The 14,923-nt window shown below is 47.2% G+C and overlaps 1 protein-coding gene across 9 annotated transcripts in view; it reads right to left on the reverse strand.

Annotated features, from left to right (window-relative positions):
* The window catches only part of LOC115392094 (unconventional myosin-IXAa-like), an 87,422-nt gene extending 73,772 nt beyond the window's left edge, over positions 1-13,650 (reverse strand). For 8 of the 9 annotated variants that reach the window (XM_030096607.1, XM_030096604.1, XM_030096609.1 and 5 more), the window contains exon 1: positions 12,662-13,650. In XM_030096607.1, the coding sequence (XP_029952467.1) occupies positions 12,662-13,564 (903 nt within the window). In that variant the 5' untranslated portion in view covers positions 13,565-13,650. The remainder of the gene's footprint in view (positions 1-12,661) is intronic. The other variant, XM_030096608.1, reaches the window with a different exon arrangement.
* Positions 13,651-14,923: the final 1,273 nt, after the last annotated feature.

Raw genomic sequence — 14,923 nt, forward strand, 5'->3', positions numbered from 1 at the left:
TCCGTGCAGCGCAGCTTTACTCCCGACGAAGGCGAGGATGGCCTTCAGGAGGAGGAAAACCTATCAGCATTACTTCCTCCTCTCAATTTCACTAAACTGCTGAAACTGGGGCACTTGGGAACCTCGCTCGCTTCAAAATGACTCCCTCTCTATTATTCAGGCGAGGATTTCTCACATCTCCCTCCCCCTCTTCACTTTTTCTGTGTCCCCCCCCCTCCTTTTCCTTTTTATCTCCCCTCAACTCCCTCATGTGCCCCTGGTGCTGTGGCGTAGGGTGGGTGGGATGGTGGAGGAGATGAAGGCAGGGTGCTGCGGCGCGGCGCTTTCATCTCCCCTCTGCGGGGAGACGGCGCATGGCGAACAGCCGCAGTGATCCGGCACAACCGGGACACCGTCACCGTACACCTGCGCAACCGTGCTTCATGAGATTTAATCCACCGCTGAACACCCACACCGATACGATCCCATTACTGCCTGAGGAGATCTCAATCTCTGGGATTATGGCGCCAAATGCACGCCTAATACTACTCACAGATCCCAACAGGACAATATAACTGGATCACGTCAATTTAAAACCAGCTCACTTTAGTTTGGAGTCAAAACTTGTTATTACACAGTTATAACATAATTGAAAGCCACTGCAAAGCAGACCAAGTCCACCATACGAACCTGAGCCCACCCAAGCGACACTCTAAACTGCACAGTGGCCAAAAAGTGCAGATGCAAAGTGCAGAATCGCGTGTTTGCTTCAGAAACACCTCTTTAAAACATGTTATGTCTGAAGCTGTAACTCATGTCGTGCCTATAATCACATAAAAAAGAGCAGCCAGGCACACGGTTCAAGCCTTAAACTAGAATTATGCACAACTGTGTGGTTGTTTACTTCCGCAAAGCAGCAAAATCTCACTTCGCATCTGGTGGAAACTGTTGAAGTATGCAATAAAAGGTGTTAGGTGTACGCCCTGGAAGAGAAACAAATCAATACATTATGGAAAAAGCTTGGAAAACAAGTAAAATCAACTGAATGAAAACTGTCTCCCTCTTCTTCTTCTCCATTTGTGAGACATCGTGTGAAGCCACGAGCGAACCAGTTTATTCTGTTCTTACTTCAGATATTTCATTCATATAGGAGGGAGCGGTGTGATGGAGAAGTGACACTGACCTTTGACTTTCAGTCACTAAAATCAATTCTGTTGAAACTGAGCTGAGAGCGAACAGATGCGCCACACGAGGAGAAATCCCCCGAAGGCCTCTCAAAGATTTTGCATTAACAAAAATGAGATTGACCAAGATTTGAGGAGACAGATGGATGAAGCTGGTTAAGTCAAAAACATAATGACCTTGGCCTGTGTCACGAACAGGAAAACTGGCTACATGAACCAAGAATTCCTTTTAAATTCACTTCGGTCTAAACAAATGAAGCAGCAAAAAATGGCTTTAAAACAGGGAAAAGTCCAAACATCATGACTGCTGATGTAATTAAGCCTCATCAACCCAACTGAACAGGAATAAAACTCTGTTTTGAGTCAGTTAAACATGTATCTGAATGATGGTTACTGTTCTGATGTGGAACAGGGCTGTTTCCTTTGAAACGGAGGCTTGCAGCTGCGTGGCTGCACCGTGAACACCCTCCTATTTTAGCACAGTTTATGGCAGCGGTAGCATCAGTCGGCTACGGTCTATTAGATTCAATGAAACTTTAATGATACCCATGGGGGAAATCAGGTCAGCGTACCAGCGGAGAACAAGATATAGATCAAGATGGAATAAGTAGAAACCGCCGAGCAGATATGGCAAATAGGGCTGTGCACTGGCAGGACAGATGTTTCACAGTACAGTGTGAAAGGCACAGCGAACCGCAGTACTGTGCACGAGGAGCGATTTGGAAAGGAAACTGATGCAGAAAAACGGTACAGCATCGGTATGTCTGCAAAGTTACAACACTGTTATTTCACAGTAGTACTTACTTCCTCCTCCAGTCTGTAGGTGGCAGTGTTATAATCTGTTTTCATATTTTTTTCCAGAAAAGACTAGAATCCAAGTTAGGATTTAGGACGAGTTGACTACAACTCTCCCATAACAGTGCCAGCTGGTATAAAGTGTTGCTGCTCAATAAAGTGTAATTTTATGGCAAAGACTGACTGCACTGCGATAAATCATGCTGGTATGCACTGAGCATTCACCCTATGCACACTCAACCTGACAGAATTTCACATCTGAAAGGAAACTGTACTTAAATTATTAATTCACAATAGCTGGGTGGCCCGGTCGACCTGTCCAGAGTATACCTGTACTCGCCCAGACGGACGGATTTTCTCTGTAAAAGCGCCTTGAAATGACTGTGTTAATAGAAATAAAGTTGAATTGAACTGAACTGACAGCTGGTACGAACTGGGGCAAGAGAAAGAGCACTGTTACTTGGGATAAACTTCAAAACACAAAGCCTTTAACATCCTCTGCAAAAACACTCCACAGTTTAAAAACACTGCATGTTGACCCAATATGGTGCAGTCGTGCTTTGAGGTTCCACTGTTCGGTCGGAGTTGGACACAATAAAGAGACGATCCGAGTGAAAGCGTCTCTGTCAGGCTCAGTCTGGGACGTGTTCGGGCCACTCCCGTCTCTTTCATCCTCCCACCCACTCCCACACGGAGCAGGACACTCTGAATGGCACATCTGCACCGTTCATTCATCCATCCTTCATTCATGCATCTACAAAACGCGGCTTCAGCCTCCACGGCGAGACCCAACGTGACTCCACTCCGACTCGTTGTGGGGAGGAGGTCGCCCGCTTTGTCGGAGCGTATTTCCAAAGCGGACCTGTTGAAACCTGACGGACGAGTCTCCGTTCTCAGGTGGTTTGCGCGTAAAGCCGCACTTTGTGGGAGCATTCAAAGACGTGATTAGGAAACATCACCCAGACTCATCAAAGCCCATCGCGGAGCAGAGCGTGGGCCGGACACACACCACTGATGACCTGACATCCAAACTGTTGCTCAACTCCAACAGCAGTTCGACCGAAACGCTAATGATAAAAAAAAATCAGGTTTGTAGCCACTTTTAAACTGTGGTGTGATGAGTGAGTGAAAGAGCTTGTGTGTAGAAATGGGTGACGATGTGTTTTTTAAGGTAAATGTCTCTCAAATTAAATGTTATGAAATGATCTTAGGATACCAGTTTTGTAAGATATGGTCATCATGTTCCATCTACACTTAGAATCAGTTTTTACAGCTTGTAACATCAACCTGCCCAGGGACTACTGGTGGAAATTAGCATTTTTGCTATAACCTGGTACAAAGCATCTCTCCTTTGTGGTTAATGTTATTTTGCACACTGTCCCTGTATAAATAAAACCATACCATACCAACGAAAACAGAGGAACGGCCGTACATTTTAAAATTCCAACACTACTACTGAGCATTCTACAGATTTGCTAACCAGAAGACGCCATCAAGTTTTGAAACACTAATTCAGTTCAATATCTTAATGTAAATTGGGTTTGTCGCTGTTGATACAAGCTCACTTTTCAGTGTGTGACACAGTGAGACAGAATGTCGGACTGAAAAAAGCGGGGAGATTCAGAGTTGTAATTACTGCTGCAGTGAAGTGAGCATAAACAAGAAGGGCTTCAGCTGCACGGTTCGCCACAGCAGGGGGTCCCACCACACAAACAGCCATCCCTGGTTATGGTCTGCATCAACAAGCAGCAAGCACGAGTGACAAGCAGCCAAGTCACGCATTTCTGTGCATTTAAACAACTCAATACACAGAACACAGAGATTTATTTAAGCTTTCACACACGCAGTCATTTGGAGGCCATTATTTGGTGTCGTCCCTGCGATCTGTCCTTGCCTGATGCTCAGTTCTCTGTGCAGCACCACATGCTGCTGCTGTGTGCCGAAGCTACCAATTACGCCAAGGCAAACCTCCTCCAGAAACTCCCAAACAAAAAGCTAAATTTGTTTTCTTCACCAGCTTGAAATAACTTTTCAAAGGCTGCATCACAACCGCAGAACACAAAGAGAAAAGGTAATGAAAAACATGCTGCTACAGGAGCACAGAACACAAAGGAACAGGGGAAACCTTCGAGGAATGAATCTGGCAAGACCTAAAAAACACAAAAACACGTCGACGTTGCTCTTTTTGATGGATGGCGTTTGATTGGATTTGTTTTGATTGATGACAGGCTTGTTAGCGGTTTCAAATGGACAAAATCCCCAACAAAGATCTGGTTTGCTGGACCACTGGGGTCTGGCTCAGATGGCCCCGTGTCCAGCTAACCCTCCTAATGTCTGTAATCTCATCTGGCCTTGATTACTGTGACACCACATAAGCAGGCTCAGATTGAATCAGGCCCATTTAGACTATCAATTTCCACCAGGCTTTGACTGAATCTGGAGAGAGGAGTCATGAGGAGAGGAAGTGGTACAAATCACTTCTGGTACTGCCTGAAACAATCCGATTAGGAGAAGCTCGTTATAACCAGTGTTTCTTTCACAATTATTAAAACAGAAAAGCTGCTTGAAATCATCCTGAAAGACTATTGACAAAAAAAAAAAACATGACAATTCCAAATGGTGTTAATAGTTACAAAGCTGCTCGGCCACAAGATGCAGAGGAGAAGAAACTCAACGCAAGTGTGTGTTCAGCCTGAGAGGAAACGATATGCAAGTAGAGCTTCGATCTGAGCTGGATTCCTGTGCAGTGCTGCTTTCTGCCATACCAAAGAAAAAAAAACAAGTGCAAAGAGATGATCCATCTACAATTCTATTCAACATGAAACTAAGAGTATATGGAAATCTTCAGAAATTTAAGTTATTCCAATCCATGTTTGATGAGTTTCTACCTTTTTGGATTAGATTTGTAGGCTGATCAGACCACCAGCTGGCCAGGTCTGATTCAGTTCAAACTCTCATGTTTAACAACGGTTCTGCAGCTGATCATTACTGAAAATTACCATTATTACTGAATTGACATGCATGGTTGTGAAACATTGGCGCATTTGCTGAAGTTCCTGAGGAAATCCTCATTTTCCTCCCAGCAGTTGAAATGAAGATGATATTAGAGTATTCACTCCTGTATAGTATTTAATGTTGCACTTCATTCCAACATGAGTTCTGTTTATAATCTATCAATATGAAACCACTGACTCAGTGAAACGTGGCTCCTCCACAGAGTGAATATGAAAACAGCATTCCTAACAGCTGCGCTCACTGATGGCGTTTTATCCGAGGCAGAGTCATTAAAATATTAGTCACTTTAAGATATTAATACAAGGCAGATTAATAAATTAGGAGTGAGCCAAAAGCAGAAAGTCGCTTCCCGAGGCTGCAGAGAGGAGCGGCGAGAGCAAAATACTTGGCCATGGATATCAGACTGAACCCAGTCCAGGTCAAACACACGGCTGCGGAGCGTTTGAGTACACCGTGTACAGCTGTCTGCGGGGATAAAGGCGCAGCGCACTGAGCTTCCTGAGAAAGGAAAGCGGGAATGCTCCAGAGAAAGAGGGAACGAGAAGGAGAAGGGGATAATCCAGCCAGCAGATGTTCAGGAGCACATCGAGGAGCGCCGGCCGCCCAGAGGACGAGGATTACGGGGATGGAGGTGCGAACAGGAACGAGGAGGGCCCGGGGTGGGCCGCGCGATTAGCCAGCACACACCCGCCGTGTCTGGCCGGCGCTCCATCCCGTCAAGTAACACACGGCGACTGTTGTGAAGTATCCTCACTGAAACGGACGGGATTCAGACGCAACGCTGGAAAGAAAGTCGACAACTCAGATAAAGAAACTAAATATTACATTTGTAATAATTAATTCTGGATCAGAAGACATTATGTAACCTTGGCCATTTCAGAGCTCCACTCATCTATCAGTCCAAACAAACAACCCTGGCGCCATTATTGTTGAAGAAACAGGAAGCAATCTGTGCCATGTGTTGTTATGTTTCCTACTGGAATCTGATTGGCCAGCAAGGCTTCATGCTCCATGCTTCTCACTGTGGCTCTTAATCAGGTTTTTATGCAGGTTTGTGTAAATTAAAACATTTTTTTCACAATAATCTGATGCAAACAATGTTATTTTTGAAAATGTTGAGTGGAAAACGTCCTCTTGTGGAAATCCCTGGCTGCGTGTGACCGTGGCCTGAGGCGTTGTGAAGCAGCTTCGCCTCCCCGCGCACGCCGGTCCTGATGGCAGAGAGCTTTCAGATGCTTCACTGTGATTTAAACTCCAAGGACACGCACAGTCGTGGGGTAGCGTCTCTTATTCCCCCGCTGCCGGGAGAGCTGCCGGCTAACACGCTGTGACAGGCAGCTCTCCTCCACGCCGCACGTTAACACACACTCTCTCTCTCTCTCTCTCTCCCTCTCTCATACACACACACACACACAGCAGCAGTGCCCTCAGTCATGTGGGAATAAAAACAGCTCTGCGAACATGCACAGTTGCCTTCCGCCAGGCTCCCGCAGCCCGGTCGCAGGCGAGTTTCCTTCTGACCCGTCAGGTTCAGCGGGTTCACACACTTCACTGTGCGCTAAGTGTGCTCATATGGCCGAGCTCCACAGGTCTTGGAGCTTTAAAGAGCGCTGGTTTCTCCTGCCGCAGCTCCCTGTGCTGCTGGACTGGAGCGCTGGGCAGCTTTCACACTCACACCGAATGACACACACTCCTTTGAAGCCACACTTTCACAATCCGCAGGGTTAAGGCACTACCTGGAGCCATCTATCAGCCACGGGAGACAGGTCCTGTCCCCCAGGGCTGGGTTAAGAGCTGGGGAGGGGGGGGGGGCATCTGGATGGGAACCATCTGGTGAGGGGAGAACAGTGAGGGGGGGGCACGGGGGTCTGCTGGGCTACCACTGCAGCAGGCAGGCAGGCAGGCAGGTCTGCTGGCCACACCACCAGAACAAAAGGCGGGCTGTAATCTGGCCCCCGCGGCCCCGCAGGAGCCCTGGGTCCGTCTGCCCACCCCCCTCCCCCCAGCACAGCACCACACAGCTGGGGTCAGGCTCAAAGCCCCAGCCAGTCCTACGATGGATTTAAGGTCCGGGTGTGTGCTGGTCGTGCTCAGCTGCGTCTGAAGAGCTGCCTCCGCCCAGAAAATGATCAAATTTAACAGAGTGGGGACGAAAACGATGCAGAAAACCCACATTTATTTATTCATTCTCCTCAACCTGCTTCAAGAAAACGAGTCAACACTTTGTTCTTTCCGTCATTGTTGGGAAGTGGAACATTTTTCCGTCCTCACCGGACTCCAGCCCGGTCACTGAGGCCCAGCGGCGGGTTCACCGAGGTAAAAAAAACCTGCTTCCAAACTGCAGGGACGCCGTTCGGCAGCTGTGTGAATGAGATGAGCCCTAAATCACACACGCATCTGAAACTCCGCTGAAAATAATGGCTGCTTTGCATGCAGCGCACAAATATTCTGGCAAAAACCAAGCATTTCCTCTTCTTTCCCCTCCAGATTTATGGGTCTGGGTAGAAGACCGTCCAGCTTACATGAAAGTAACAGATGAGGTAAACACGTCTTTTCCTCCCAGCCTAAATCCCCCTGAGCTATCAGAAATCTCTCCACATTATTGATGACCCAGCGTAACGTCACACATCTCTTCATTTTCTCCACCACATAAAAGACAAAAACCCAGAGAAACATCAGCCAGAGCCTTTAGAAACACGAAGCTGTGAGAAGAAAGCGCCCAAATCTGAATAGAAATTATGATATTACACTTATTTGGTCTTGAATACATCCTGGAACTAACTTCTTGAGCACCTGAGATACTCAGAAACTCATAAATCAGTGATTAAAAGATTATCATTGACTAAGGCTTTCTTATAAAGAAAATTTTTTATTTGATTTACTTCTCTTTGGAATGATCGACACTGCAAAGTTTCATCTGAAAACATCAATATTGCAATTTCGTTTCATAAAATGTTTGTGTTTACATGACACCGTTTTGAAAATGATGGCTGTTTACATGAAAACAGCAGAAACGCTGAAAACGCTGATTTCATGGTGGGCCAATAGTAGCTATGTGCTGCTGTTATTGTAATGAAATCACACACACACACACACACACTCAGACACACCTGCGTGTGGACAACAATACGCTATAAACAATACCAGTGGACAAAGAAACTTGTCTTGCGTCACAAAAAAGCATTGGGCGAAGAGTTTTTACCACAAGTACACTCCCAGAGCCATGTGTTGTTAATATAACAGTTTGCCATTGCTAATCCAAACGAGAAGCTTTTACAATCCTTTCTGGTGCCTGGTGAACATAAATCAGGAGAGAATTCCACATTTTTGGAGCATAAATTCACAGTCCAGCTTCAGCAGCAGCTGATCTAAATGCAAGCCGAGTTTACCTGAAGTCAACTCAGAAAGCCGTCCACTGCTGCTGTTTTTGGGGGAAACGGCTCTGCTGTGTGATGGAGAGTGATCAGGTTTTAACTTTAGGTCTCAAGACATCGCAAATATTCAGTAATGGGCTGAGACCTCCTTTCAGAGAAGCCAAAACATCAGTCTGAGCTCTAATATATGAGTGATCAGAGGGGTCCAAACTATGGCCCGTGGGTCACACGCAGCCTCTGCTTGCTCCTATGAAGATGAAGGGTTAGGAAGCAGAATAGGATTTTTGTTATTTTTTAATGAGTCTTCAAATCCTCTTTCCAAACACAGAGGGACTCGGAGCTCACCTGACTGCAGACTCACAGCCAGACCCGCAGACAGCAGCGACCGCAGAGGCCGAGGCCTTCCCATCAGCCGGCCAGCTGTCTTCCTGTCAGCGCTATCGTGCTGCATGCTCATATCTCCGCTGTCGCCTGGCTCAGAGCGCCGCTCAAATTACACACCACTGCAGTTGTCAGCCATCTGCGGCATTTTATTAAAGACTCTACCATGACAAAGTAGAACTCCAGAGGGCAATCGGAGCAAATCGAGAGCGATGCGACGCTCGCGGCTGTATTTCTGGTAAGAGCCACAGAGAAGATGCAGTGTGACCTGAAAGGAGCCGATCGGGGGCAGAGGGATCACGGCTGGAAGGCCTCGTTTGAGTAAAATCACTCGGCTTGCTGCACAGCGGCAGTGAGGGACACAGCTCAGGCTGCCTGCACGGTCGTATAAATAAAGGTCTCTGACCAGAGAGTCTCACCAGAAAGGAAAATTACCTTCAAAACCAAACAATAATTGCATAATGTTAGGGACTTTTTCCAATATGAATGACATCCTGTGTTACATGATACTTTAATGGAGGGACTTTGCCCGCAAGATCCTTTACAAGAAGATCAAAATGACTCAGAGGGAACCTGGTCAGAGTCTGTAAGATGGCTGATGTTTGTCAGATGGCTTATTTCATCAAATGTGTGAACTGCTGCGTGGCACGGAGAGCCCTCCACCGGCTCCGCGAATGATGACGAGTAGCTTCTGCCTGCAGTGCTGTTGACCTTGAATCTGATGTTAACACGGCGTCAGCGGGCTGGCGGCTGCGCTGCTGGAGCGGATCTACCTCCGAGGGACGAGCGCTGAAGGAGCAGAGATGTGAAGGCAGCCGCTATTCAGTGTTTGAGGTCAGGGGAACAAACTCAAAGCTTTTTCCATTTCAGTTTCACCTTCACAGACTAAATACTGAAGAAAATAATCCCAGCTGGAATCCCTCGCAGCGTGGTGCCGTTTAATTCAGATCTTAATTTCACCCATCAGATGCAGAAGGCAAACGATTTAAAATCACTGATATGTGAAAAGAACATGGCTTCAAAAATAATGTTCCGGGGTCTGCAGGTGCCCCTCCCTCCCTCCATTCATCTGTTTGGCGCTAAGCTCCTTAAGTGAATCCAAAAAGAATGACTTATCTGAGTCTACAGGCTCTCACACAAATGTTCTCCAACCGAAGCCCGACCGCTGCGTCTCCTGCCAGCGGGCCGTTTCTCATCCTGAAAAATGCTCTCACTCCTGTTCCAGACCTTTCTACAGATTCTGGGACATGCTTTAATATCCAGGCCTGCACATCCACAGCGACTTCAGCAAGTAGAATTAATCCCCATGTAAACATGAACATACGTTCATACTTTACTCCAACACAGATGTTGTGCCCGGCGTGTTGCACCATCTCAACCTCTTTTTCTTTTTTTTTTGCTCACCTCACTTTAAACTATGCACCTCGGCTCCCACAGACAGGTGATTGATGGGGAAGTGATTACACATGACACAGCCGTGCTCCCACACACACAGGACCTAGTTCCTCCGAGAGCACTGTAATGTTCCTCTATCTGTGTTATTATCTAACAGACCTTTCAGCTGAGACAGGTATTCAGCCGGCCTGCAGAAGGAGTGCAGCCCTGTCGGAAAACACAGCAAATAGCAGTCATTGGCGACCCATGTAACACACACCTTGTTTTCTTATTGTGCAAGAGGCTTTGCAGGATGTACGGCTGCATATGCACAGAAAATCCAAAACATGACCAAGATTCTTTCTTACAGCTGCAGAAACGAATTCTTTTCCTTGGATTCTGCTAAAGTTTTTAAAGGGTCCGGATGAGAAGTACTTCCATCCAAATGCATGGCAGCCTGAGTTTATCAGACAGGTCTCCAGATGGGACACACATGGTGTCAACACACACACACACACACACACACACACACACACACACACACACACGCTGCTGCGTGTTGACACGACGTCCCCGTGTGTCCGGACAGGAAGCTGCGATCTGCGGAACAAAATGGCTGCCAGAGAACAACAAACTGGAGGGACTCGCCGAGAACACGCTGCCCTTGAGCAGACCTTCCCCAAAACATGAAATTCCCAATGAAATTCCATAATCCATAATCCACTATTGATTTATAATCCCGGGTGGATTAGGGGCATTCCACTAGATTTTCTTTTCCATCAATGCGGAGATTGGACGCTGCAGAAACACCATTTCTAGGTCACATTATATATAAATATAAAGAGTCATATGTGGTAAAGCTACGGCTAAATATAGGATTTTTTTTTCCCGGCCTGTTAAGACATTCCAGCTTCAGAGGGACATTTCTGTAATCCATTTCATGCCCAGTCTTATGAGCCGACATTCCTCTGCAGAGAAATAACCTGCTGACTTCTCTTTGGATTTCATCAGGCTTCTGTCACTTCCGCTCTGCAGACGGTCTAATTTACAGCACATGAAGCGTACTGAGCCTTGCTGAAAGCAGCAATGCCAGATTAGTCCAGAGGAAATTTCTCTTGGAAATTTGGATGGAAATATAGGAGAATTTCTCCAGGAAAGCCGTAAATAACCAATCCTCCAAAAAGACTCCAGAACTACAAAGCTATACGTTTGTTGACCTTGAATATTGAGTCCCATGACACTACACCATGATCATAAGATCTAAAGGTCTATTTAAATGATTTGAGTGATTTTAATTTGGCACAGTCATAAATAAAAGGGCTGCACTTTCCTGGTTGTATGGCTTTCATAAGGGAAACAGCACAAAAGTGTGAACAAAGCCTCTGAGACATGTCCGCTGAAGCTGAAACGCTGTATATAACCCCACATGTAGAAATCAGCCAATCAGAATAACCCATGAAACGCCAATAATCTGAACATAAACCTAAGATCTGTGACTGCTTTGTGGGTGGTTAAGGAGAAAAAACAAGCAGCTGACTTTAAACAAGTCAAGCGGTGAAGAAAGTCTGATAATGAGCCACTTAATTCTTTTTTGTATTCTCGCTGGAGCTTTTGAAAGGAGGCATTTGGGGACAAAGGATATCCCAGCATGCATGGTTTAGTAAACAACATTCTGGGGTTGCAATTCTTGGAAGACAAAAAAAAGAAACAATTTCAGTCAAACAAACAACGTCTTGACTCCAGCAGAATGTCTGTTAGCCAAAAAAATGGTGATGTGGTTAATCCCATTGGATGTAAGCTCAGTCAGACTCTTCCAGCATTGCTTTTTAAATACGTTCAAGGATTCAATGCTGTTTAGTCTGTGTTCATAAAAAAAAAAGAGAGAGAAATGACCCAAGTAAGTCTATGTCTTTGTTTATTTCTACATCAGGCACAGATATGATAATTAAGACCAGAACTTCCACAAACATACAAAATGCCATCCTGAAGCGATTCTAGAGTTTCATCATTTCGGGGCTTTTAAACTATATTGAGTATCCAAAAGAGCAGCAAGAAATTGTCAGTTTTACATAATAATAGAAGCAACCGCAAAAAGATGGCGGTTTTGAAAGATGTCAAGATTGATTTTGGAAGAACAGAAAGTTCATTTATGAGACAGAAATCTGTTAAACACTAAGTCTCGGTCTGTTTATTTGTTCTGCAGCAAAGGAAGCACAGTATCAGGGTAACATCAGAAGGGTTTAGTGAATGGGACCAAACCTGCCAAGAGGGAACGCGAGTCGACGGTGGCCCCTTCACTGTCAGAATGATTTCCACCCTCTCATACTGAGGAGCTAATGCCGAATAAAGTTCAGACCCAGATGTGTTTCTTCTAAATAAAGTGCAAGTCAAGCTGCTTCTGAAAAGTTCTTGGCCGTTTGGGAAAGCATCGACAGCATCGACAGTACAAGAACGAGGCTCAAATGGAGTAATCTCAAAGAGAATCCCAGCAATACTCAAACAAGACTCACCAGTCATGAATGTGTTTGTGTTAAGAGGTGTTCCAGTGAAGGTCCTTACCTCTAAGACTGGTCCGGCTCCCAGGATGATCTGCTCCACCCCGCTGGCGAAGCCTTTCTGGCTCAGAGCGGTCAGATGATGAATCAGGAAGTTGGTGCTTTGCGTTTTCCCAGATCCGCTCTCGCCAGAAATGACGATGCACTGGTTCTTCCGTCGCTGCAGCATGGCGTGATACGCCACGTCTGCCACGGCGTAAATGTGAGGCTCCAGCTTCCCCAGCGTGTGGTTGTCGTACAATTTGACATATTTTGGGTTGTAGATGGGCAGGAACTGGAAGGGGTTAATCACAATAAGAATACTCCCAATGTACGTGTAGATCTTCTCCTGGCGAAAGCGCGCCCGGAGGCTTTCCAACAGAGCGCGCTCCGTAAGCTCCGGCAGAGCGCACAGGTCCGACGGCGGGTCGCTCCCTGCGGGCTGGGGGAGGAAACCCCGTTCCACCATGCAGCGACGCTCCTCGGTCACCCGCAGCCACATCTGCAGGCTGCCGCCGTAGTGAATAGATCCATCCAGGTTCTTCTCCCGCAGCAGGAAGCGGTAGTCCTCGCCGCTGCACAGCCCGCTGCGGTTCTCCAGGGCCGTCCGGGGCCACAGCATCATGCGCTGGACCGGGCAGTCGCTGGGATTGAGGATCCACTCCTCCCCGCCAAACTCCTTCACCTCGGCCAGCACGTAGCACTTGGTGCGCTCCAGGCGCAGCCGGTCGATGAGGCACTCGATGGCCTCGGCGGCCGTGGTGTTCTTGCGGGCGCTGACGGGGCAGTAGATGGTGCCCTCGGCCAGGGAGCCCGGGTAGACCCGCAGGCTGAACTCCTGGTCCTCCAGCCGCCGCCGCATGCTGCCACTGATGGCGGCCATGTTGGCGCTGCCGGCGTAGCTGCAGCCGCCATCTTGTAAGCTCATGGCGGCGCAGCAGGTCCCATCAGCACACTGCTCCCTGGGACCGGACCGCTGGCTCAGGACATCCCAACTGGGAAAAGAGACAGAGAGAGATCAAGATTATTAAGGTCAAAGTGGGAAATTAATGGTTTCAGATGTCACTCGACTTCCTCCCAGCCGCGGGAAGTTCCAGCACGTCTCAGACACAGCGAGGTCAGTAGAGGTACAGAGATCTCGTCCATCCCATGATGGAGTAAGCCAACTGAAAGGGCTTTCTGTGTGGCGGTGCAAAAAGGAGCCATTATCACAAAACACGGCAGAAGAGGAGCTTGAAACGAGAGTCGGAGGGAGAGGCGGGAGCTGATAGCTATTCAAAACAATGAGGAACAGTAGCTGCTTCATGAATTAAAAGGCTATTGGCCGCGGCTTATCAGGGCGATGTGCTCTCTGCGAGTGTGTGTGTGTGTGTGAGTGTGTGTGTCTATGAGAGAGTGTGATAATCCAACAGCTCTAGCCGTGTGCCAAGATTAACAGCTGCCACCCTCCACACAAAAGTAGCTGTAATGAGAGCACAATGGCGTAATTCACCACTTCCCTGTTGATAGTGGACACAGCACTTCATTCTCCCACACACTCACTCACACACACACACACTGCTCTTCTGATAGACTGGCGAGCCGGTCAGGGTGTACTGACCTTCTGTCCTGTCTCCAGCCGTGTCGCCTAATCCGGATTAAGTGAGTATAAAAGATGATGAATGGACGGAGGAACGGTACCAAACTCACAACCTTATTGGCAAAAATATGTTAAAATACTTCAATTGCAGGCGGAAATCTCATATTTATCACAAAAACATCCTGTGATTGGCACGCTCAATATGGTTCCAGTTTGAAAACAAACACCCTGAGGCCTTGCTTAGTTCACCTACTGGCAGTGGGATTCAAACAGACAACCTTCACAGCGCTTTTTCCCCCAATCTGAAAAATCATGTCTTTCATAAACATTGTGAACTTTCTCCTCATCGCTCACACCCTTGACTGTTTATTTCGGCGCTCAGCTCAGCTGGTGTGTACAAGTATGCAGTCAATAAACAAGGGGGGGCGGGGGGGGGGGGGGGGGGGGGGGGGGCGCGCTCCAGACGGACCCTCCTCTGCCTTCCTCCGGCCGTCTGGAGGAACACTGACCAGCGAAAGAAAGAGACAGCTGGCTGTTTGTCAGAAACAAAGGGCGGGACTGTGAGCGATGAAAGACACGGCGGAGGACGAGGCGGAGACGAGAGGAAGCGCAAGACTCAGAATAACTGAGACGGCAAAGAGCTGTTCACAAAGGCCAAAGTTTCCACCTTATTATGCAGAAGTGTAAATGTTGTTGGTGTATTTGTGT

Source organism: Salarias fasciatus, chromosome 7, assembly GCF_902148845.1.
Source record: "Salarias fasciatus chromosome 7, fSalaFa1.1, whole genome shotgun sequence".
Taxonomy (NCBI): Eukaryota; Metazoa; Chordata; class Actinopteri; order Blenniiformes; family Blenniidae; genus Salarias; species Salarias fasciatus.